Source organism: Rattus rattus, chromosome 1 (genome assembly GCF_011064425.1).
Source record: "Rattus rattus isolate New Zealand chromosome 1, Rrattus_CSIRO_v1, whole genome shotgun sequence".
NCBI lineage: Eukaryota > Metazoa > Chordata > Mammalia > Rodentia > Muridae > Rattus > Rattus rattus.
The window spans coordinates 25,704,161-25,712,846 of NC_046154.1; the positions used below are offsets into that span (position 1 = coordinate 25,704,161).

General features: G+C 47.3%; 1 protein-coding gene across 1 annotated transcript; it reads left to right on the top strand.

Annotated features, from left to right (window-relative positions):
- On the top strand, nt 1-4,220 carry Atp5if1 (ATP synthase inhibitory factor subunit 1). The gene is made up of 3 exons (XM_032896732.1): nt 1-466; nt 560-651; nt 3,955-4,220. The coding sequence occupies exons 1-3, from the start codon at nt 380-382 to the stop codon at nt 4,097-4,099; spliced, it is 324 nt and encodes a 107-aa protein (XP_032752623.1). The 5' UTR covers nt 1-379; the 3' UTR covers nt 4,100-4,220.
- The last annotated feature ends 4,466 nt before the right edge of the window (nt 4,221-8,686 follow it).

Consider the following 8,686-nt stretch of genomic DNA (forward strand, 5'->3'; position numbering starts at 1 on the left):
GCACAACTACCACAAACCTTTATTTCCCCAATAATGTTCCATAGGGATTGCCACCACGTACATTTTTAATAAAATCGACCTTAAGACAAAAATTGTGCGGTGGAAATGAACAAAATGCCTCATTTGAACGAGACCAAAAATCTCACGGGTTGTGATGAGTCAGAGCCCTGTTTATTAGCTGTTTCCTAATGCATAAACCAGACTCTCTCTCAACAATCGCTACGGATTAACATAAGCCCCGCCTCCCTTCTGATTCGCTGTTTCCGTGCTCATCCCGCCTCCCCGCCGTCTAGATTGGCGGTTCCAGCCGCCCTCGCAGTTAGCGCGCTAGGAGAGAAGCAACCACGCCCGCAACGCGAGCTGAGCAACGCCGAAGATAATGGCAGGCTCGGCGTTGGCGGTTCGGACTCGGTTCGGTGTCTGGGGTATGAGGGTCCTGCAAACCCGAGGCTTCGGCTCGGACTCGGTAGGTGGCGGCACGACCTACCGCCCATCGCGGGGTGCGGGTCCTCTTCCTTGTTGTGCCTTTTTTTTTTAATGTCCACGACTCTCTCTGCAGTCGGAGAGCATGAATTCGGGCTCTGGCTCCATCCGAGAAGCTGGTGGGGCCTTCGGGAAACGAGAGAAGGCTGAAGAGGATCGGTACTTCCGGTGAGGCCCACCTGTTCCCAAGTCCAGCCCCCAATCGCCCTCCCTGTCCTTTCTAAGCTCTCTGTCGCTCCACCCATCTTTACCTGGTCCCCTGGGGCGCCCATCTTCTGGCTGAATTCCAAGGCCTGTGAAGCCTTCGGGTCTCCACGTAGTCGAGATAGCTAACATCACACTGCTGGCCTCCCACCCAGCCCTAAGCCTTTTACGCCGGTTCTGCAGGACTCAGTCCAAGGCTTGGCTCCTAATTTAGTATTTGCTGTCATCTTCCCCTCCCACAGTAACTCCCTCTGCACCCCTGGTTGAGACTTCCCCAGGTGCTTTGAGCAGTGTTTACATCCAGAACATGCAGACCCTCTGAGCCGGTCTCACCTGTCACCCTCATCTTTTCTCCCCAACTGCCCTGTCCTCGCTTTAGTTTTGTGAGCCTGTGTCCATTCCCTGAGGCCTCAGATCCTGTCAGCCATTTCTAGATCCTCCACGTGTCTCCAGTTCTCATAAACTAGATAGTACCTGCTCAAGGTTAGACTTTCCCCATTACTCAGACTTTTGCACTATTCAGGCCCTGAGCTGTACATTTCTCGCCACTGCTTAGAAACAGGGAGTGGACTAGGCCTATCTACAACCTTTTCCCGGCCCCGAGTTATCTTAACTAACTTCTGTCCACTGGACGACCGCCAGAAACTAATCTTGCTTCCGTTTCTCCTTTGGTCTCCTTCCTAAGCCCACAGGGGTTGTTGCTTATTTATGGTATAAGAGCTTAAACAGAGACCTGGGGTTCAAATCTCAGTACCGAAAACAATTCTCAAGATAGCAGTTCTCTTGCCTCAGCTTTGCAAGTGTTGGGTTATAAGCATATGCCACCACTCCCTGCTTGGGACCTATGTCCTTTACCTATGTGTTGTTGTTTTGTTGAGTTGTGATTGGGTTTTCTTTCTTGTGAAGATTTATTTTTAATCCTGTGACTAGGATGTGTGCCTGAGCACAGGTGCCTTTGGGAGTTAGAGATTAGGTCCCTTTGGAATTAGAGATACATGAAGTTCTGAGCTCTTGAAATGGGTGCTGGGAACCAACCTGAGGTCCTCTGCTAGAGCATAGGTTGGAGAGATGGCCCAGGGGATAAGAGCACTGACTGCTCTAGGGACTAAACCACTACCCAGAGACTATACATGGACTGACCCTGGGCTCCAACTGCAAAGGTAGCAGTGAATAGCCATGTTGGGGCACCAGTGGAAGGGGAAGCCCTTGGTCCTGCCAAGGTTGGACCTCCCAGTGTAGGGGAATATGGGGGAGCAGTAATAGGGGGTGGATGGGGAGGGGAACACCCATATAGAAATGGAGGGAGGGATTAGGGGGCTGATGGACAGGAAACTGGGAAAAGGAATAACATTTGAAATGTAAATAAGAAATACCTTGGGGTTGGGGATTTAGCTCAGTGGTAGAGCACTTGCCTAGGAAGCGCAAGGCCCTGGGTTCGGTCCCCAGCTCCGAAAAAAAAAAGAACCAAAAAAAAAAAAAAAAATAAGAAATACCTAATTTGGGTTGGGGATTTAGCTCAGTGGTAGAGCGCTTGCCTAGCAAGTGCAAGGCCCTGGGTTCAGTCCCCAGCTCAGGGCCAGGGAAAAGGTTATAGGTAGACCTAGTCCACTCCGTTTCTAACCATTGGAGAGAACTGTCTAGAGCTCCAGTTCCATGACATCCCAAACTCTCTTCTGGTCTACATGGGCAATGCATGCATGTGGTATAAGCCGTTAATCCCAGTGTTCTGGAGACAGGCAGAAGCAGGCAGATCTCTGAGTCTCAGACCAGACTGGTCTACATACTGAGTTCCATCACAGCCATACATAAAGAGACCCTGTTCAAAAAAGAAATGCAGGCAAAACGCTCACTCAAAATCAAAACAAGGGCTGGAGAGATGGCTCAGCGGTTAAGAGCACTGACCGCCCTTCCAGAGGTCCTGAGTTCAAATCCCAGCAACCACATGGTGGCTCACAACCATCTGTAATGGGATCTGGCGCCCTCTTCTGGTAGGTCTGAAGGCAGCAACAGTGCACTCACATTAAATAAAATCTTTTTTTTTTTTTAAATCAAATGTCAAAAAGAAAAAGAAGCTGATCACCGTAGTGCACACCTTTATTTAAACATGCCTGTGCGTGTGTGCGTGCACGCTTTTGTGTGTACGCATCCATGCCTGCGCCGAGTGTGTGCCGGAGGCAGTAGGTCCCTGAGGTTGCAGTTACAGATAGTTGTGAGCTGCCTGACGTCGGTGCTGGGAATTGAATTTAGATTCTTCTAGAAGAGAAATACGTTATCTTAATCTCAGAGCCATGTATCCACTCTGATTTTATTTATATATGCGTGTGTGTGTTGCCTGCGTATATGTACGTATGTATACCTCATGAGTACCTGGAACCTGTGGAGGTTAGAACCCTAGTACAGAAGTTACATGTGGTTGGGAGCTGCTGGGTGGGTTCTAGAAATGGAACCTGAGCCTCTAGGAAAGCAAGTGCTCTTAATCACTGAGCCATATTCCCTCCCACCTCAGGAAGCTTAAATTCGGAACTTATCCAAAGACAGCAGTTGGATCCCCTAGAAGTGCAGTTACAGATGGCTGTAGGCCATCATGTGGATGCTGGGAACTAAACCCGAGTCTTCCGCAAGAGCAGCCAGTGCGCTTAACCTCTGAGTCATCTCTGCAGCCCCTGGTTTCTGGCTTCTGAGACACTCTCACTCTATAGTTCAAGCTGTATTGGATCTCAGGCTGCCTTCAGACCTGCGGTAACCCCTTCTGTGTCATCCCTCGAGATGCTGCGATTCGGGCTGGAGAGATGGCTCAGAGGTTAAGAGCACTGGCTGCTCTTTCAGAGGTTCTGAGTTCAGTTCCCATCAGATGGCTCACAACCATGTGAAATGGGATCCAGTGCCCTCTTCTGATGTGTCTAAAGACAGCTACAGTATGCGTGTGTATACACAAAATAAATAAATAAATAAATCTTTAAAAAAAAAAAAAAAAAAAAGATGCTGGGATTCCAGTAGTGAGCCACTAACTTGGCCTGCCTTGGAGATCATTGGTTATGATTAAGGATCTCCTCGGGAGGCTGTGAAATGACCCAGAGGCTAAAGGTGCTCTGTGACCAAGATTATGAACCTGAGTTTTGATGCCTGGGACTCACTTTATAGAAGAAGAGAACCAACTCCCATAAGCTGCACCCCTCCCCTCCATCCCGTGCACACACACAAGTCAATGTAAAGATCTCTTTGGGATGAAAGAATGGGGTTAAACCCTCAAGCACTGTGTCTTTCTAGAGAGAAGACTAAAGAGCAGCTGGCTGCCTTGAGGAAGCACCATGAAGATGAGATTGACCACCATTCGAAGGAGATAGAGCGTCTGCAAAAACAGATCGAACGGCATAAGAAGATGATTAAAAGCCTAAAGAATAATGAGCATTAAGTGCACACAGTCAGTCTCTCACAGAGTGGCCAGTATCATTCCCCACTTCTATAGAGATTGTTTTGAATGATTAATGTTTGACCTGTGTGCTACTAACAGATAATAAATTATCACCAGGATACTTTCTTGATGCCTTCTACTGTCTAGAGCAGCAGTTCTCAACCTTTGGGTTGAGACCCCCATGTGTACCGTTGTGTGGGTAGAAGGAACGACCCTTTCACAGGAGTCACCTAAGAACATCTGAACCGTCAGATACTGACATTCTGATGGAAAACAAAATTACAGTTACGAAGTAGCAACAAAACCATTAAGGGGTTGAATCATTAGGAAGGTTGAGAGCCACTGAGCGACAGACACTTTTCATTCCATTCAAAAGAATTGAGGGTTCTAAATAGAGTAAGGGGGTGGGGGGGCGGCTGTGATACAGACCTCAATCTAATCAGAATGGGCAGAGAAATCTTGAAGCGTAAATCCCAATCCAATGGGTAAAGCCTAGCTGTGGTCTGGAGAACAGAGAGATTCCAAACAGATGGTTTCCAAAGCTACCACTCCAGAAACCAGAAATAATAGCACTGTCTTCCTGGAAAGCTTCCCCATGTGAACCAGCTATTGCTCTAAGCTTGAGACAACTATGATTAGAAACCAAACAGAGTTTGGAATGTAACTTCACTGATAAGAGTACTTGTCTAGCACGGAGCTGTGGGTTCAATTCCCGTCACTGCATAAGCCAGGTAGAGTGGTGTTTGGCTAAAGAATCTTCACAATGGTTAAGAAGCCCTGACTGCTTCCAGAGGTCCTGGATTCTATTCCCAGCACCCACATGGCTGCTCACAACCCTCTGTAACTCCAGTCCCAGGGATCAGACTCCCTCTTCTATCCACAGGCACTAAACACGTGCACAGACACATAGGCAGGCAAGACACCCATAACACATTTTTTCAAATATTTTTCACTTTAAAACAATTTTTTTTTTAAAGAATTATTCTATATAAGTACAGTGTAGCTGTCTTCAGACACACCAGAAGAGGGCATCAGATCCCATTACAGATGGTTGTGAGCCACCGTGTGGTTGCTGGGATTTGAACTCAGGACCTCCGGAAGAACAGTCAGTGCTCTTAACCGCTGAGCCATCTCTCCAGCCCCAACAAATTCTTTTTTTTTTAAAAGATACATGAAGGGCTGGGGATTTAGCTCAGTGGTAGAGCACTTGGCTAGCAAGCACAAGGCCCTGGGTTCGGTCCCCAGCTCTGAAAAAAAGAAAAGAAAAGGAAAAAAAAAGATACACGAGCCAGGCAGTGGTGGCACATGTCTTTGATCCTAGCATTCAGGAAGCAGAGGCAGGCAGATTTCCATGAGTTCCTGGCCAGCCTGATCTGTAGAGTAAGTTCCAGGGGGATAAAAGATACAGTCTGGCCTTCCTGAGACCATGTCTCAAAGAAAGACCACCCGATGCACTGTAACTCAGTACTAAAGCAGTGGCTTAGACGTGCATGAGGGCCTGGGTATAATCCCAGCCCTAGGTATTGAAAAAGTTGCCAGGAATAATACAATGTAACCTATAGACCCTCCGTACATAGATCTTGGGTCAGACCTTTGTTTTAACCTTGGTTTGGAATTGAGGAAACCAGAGCCTCCTGACTGCAGGAGTATTCATACAGTGTAAGGATGACTCGGCGTTTTTACCACAGCTGACTGAAAGGAAGGACGTCCTGTTTGGGTTTTTCTGAGGCTTACTATGTAAGGCTGGCTAGTCTGGAACTCACAGAGATCCACCTGCCTCTGCCTCCGAGTGCTGGGATTAAAGGTGTGTGAGTTACCACATTGAGTGAGATACAGGTATTAAATAAAAGATGTAAAATAGTTGAGTTGCAAATTTCCAGGCTCTGAGCAAACTGCTCAGCTGGGAAGAGGGTGGAGATACTGTTTGTTTTCTTGCTTTAGGTTTTGTTTTTTGTTTTTGTTTTTTTTTTTTTATGTGCCTTGGTGTTTTGCCTGCATGTATGTCTGTGTGTGGGTGCCAGATCCCCTGGAACTGGGGTTACAGACAGCTATGAGCTACCATGTGGGTGCTGGAATTGAACCAGGGTTCTCTGGAAGAACAACCAGTGCTCTTAACCGCTGAGCCATCTCTCCAGTCCGCCCTGTTTTTTTTTTTTTTTTTTTTTTTTTTTTTTTTCAGAGCTGGGGACCAAACCCAGGGCCTTGCCCTTCCTAGGCAAGCGCTCTACCGCTGAGCTAAATCCCCAAACCCTTCGATTTTCTTAATGCTTTGTTTTGGGGTGGGGGTTCTGTAGCTCAAGGTGACCTTGAACTCCTGATCTTCTTTCACCCCATCCCCCATCACTCAAGAGCTGGGGTGACAAGCATCAGTCACCACACTTGGTTTTGTTACGGTGCTAGAGGTTTATCCTGTGTTTTGTGAAAGGACTCCATCTACAGCCCTAGACCTTGGGAGTCTGGTGTATGCCTATGTATGGGTGTGGATTGTTTGGGTTTGGGGTGTTGGTTGGTTGGTTGGTTTTGTTTTTTCAAGATGGGGTTTCCCTGTGTAGCCCTGGCTGTCTTGGAACTTTCTCTCTGAAGACCAGGTTGGCCTTGAACTCAGATCCATCTGCCCCTTTGTCCTAGAGTCCTGAGAGGTAAGTCCCACCACCACCTGGCTTTGGTGTTTTTTAAATATGTATGGAATATTTTGCCTGCATGTATGTCTGGACACTACGTGCATGCCTGGTGTCCAAGGAAGGAAGGCAGAAGAATGTGTAGTTGTGAGCCACCATGTATGTAGATGCTGGGTATTGAATCCCAGTCCTCAGGAAAGAACAACCAGTGCTCTTAAAACCACTGAGCTGTGTCTCCAGCCCGTTTTGTTTCTTTGTTGTTTTGAAACAGAGTCTGAGCTGGCCCAAAATTTACAATGTTTACCAGATTAGCCTTGGCCCTGAACTTACAGAGATCAGCCTGCTTCGTAGGTGCTGGATTAAAGGACTGTGCCACTATGCCTGTCTTGTTTGTTTGGAAAGGAGGCTTCACTATATAGCCCTGGTTGGCTTGGAACTTGCTATGTAGACCGTAGACCATGTTGGCCCAAACTCAGGGATTTGCCTGCCACTGCTTCCATGTAGTAGGGGGGGAAAAAAAAAAAATATATATATATATATATATATGGAGAGAGAGAGAGCCACTTTGTAAACCCTCATTTTAAACACAGGTCTTTGAGCTCAGGCTGGTCTAGAACCCACAATGTAGCCCCAGCCTAAATGTCCCGAGTGCTAAGAGCTCAGATCTGTCTCCATGCTTGGCTGCAGTTCTTATTTTGAGGCAGGGTCTCTATGCGGCCCAGGCTGTCCTGGAATTTGCTCTGTAACCCAAGCTAGCCTGGAACCCACTGTGCTGCCTGGCCCCTAGGCCAGCCTGCAATCCTGGAATTCCTGCCCCAGCCTCCTGAGTACCGGGGCTATCGGCAGAGGCCATCACTTCTGGCCCATAACATCCCACAAAATACATTTCAAGTAACACTACTTGGTTACTCCATGACTTGTGTGCGGGTTTACACGGAAGAGGCACCGGTTCTGGCTGGCTTCAGGGGAAGAATCAGTATTGTATTAGGAGAATGGTGATCAGTATTTCACAGAATCTCCAGACATGAACGAAGCAGACTGAGCAGGAAGCGTAAGTAGCTCTGTGAGCTGCAAGAGCAGACCTGTCTAAACAGCTTCCAACCAGCATGTCCCTCACTGGGCACTCTCTGGGGTTTGTTTTCGTTCTGACTTAACAAACTGTGGCTTTGTTTTATTACAGCTTTCTTAAATTGTATTTCTCTTTTGTGTATGTGTGTAGGTGCCACAGCTTGTATGGGGTGGGGGTCACTGGACAATTATGAAGAGATGGTGTGGGTCCTGGGGATTGAACTCAGGTTGTCAGATTGGCAGCAAGCACCTTTACGAACTGAGACTTGTCACTGACCCTGGCATGCGTGTGTGTGTGTGCGTGTGTGCGTGTGTGTGTGTGTGTGTGTGTGTGTGTGTGTGTGTGTGTGTGTGTGTGTGTGTGTGTGTGTGTTTCAAAGTTATTTTAGGTATGGGGAAGGTCTGGAGTGGTAAGTATGTTTGTCCCACAGAGATCAGAGGACAACTTTCGGGAGGACTCCACTCTTGACCATGTGATTTCTGGGGACCGAGCTCAGGTCCTTGCCAGGTTTGGTGGCAAGCATCTTTATCTACTGAGCCATCTTACCAGCCCTTTTTTGTTTGTTTGTTTGTTTGTTTATCCTTTTTTCATTTTCTTTTTCTTTCTTTTTTTTTTTAAAAAAAAAAAAATAGGGGGTTGGGGATTTAGTTCAGTGGTAGAGCGCTTGCCTTGCAAGCACAAGGCCCTGTGTTCGGTCCCCAACTCCGGGAAAAAAAAAAAAAAAAACAGGGCGGGCTGGAGAGATGGCTCAGCGGTTAAGAGTGCTGACTGCTCTTCCAGAGGTCCTGAGTTCAATTCCCAGCAACCACATGGTGGCTCACAACCATCTGTAATGGGATCTGATGCCTTTTTCTGGTGTATCTGAAGACAGCTACAGTATACATATAATAAATGAATAAA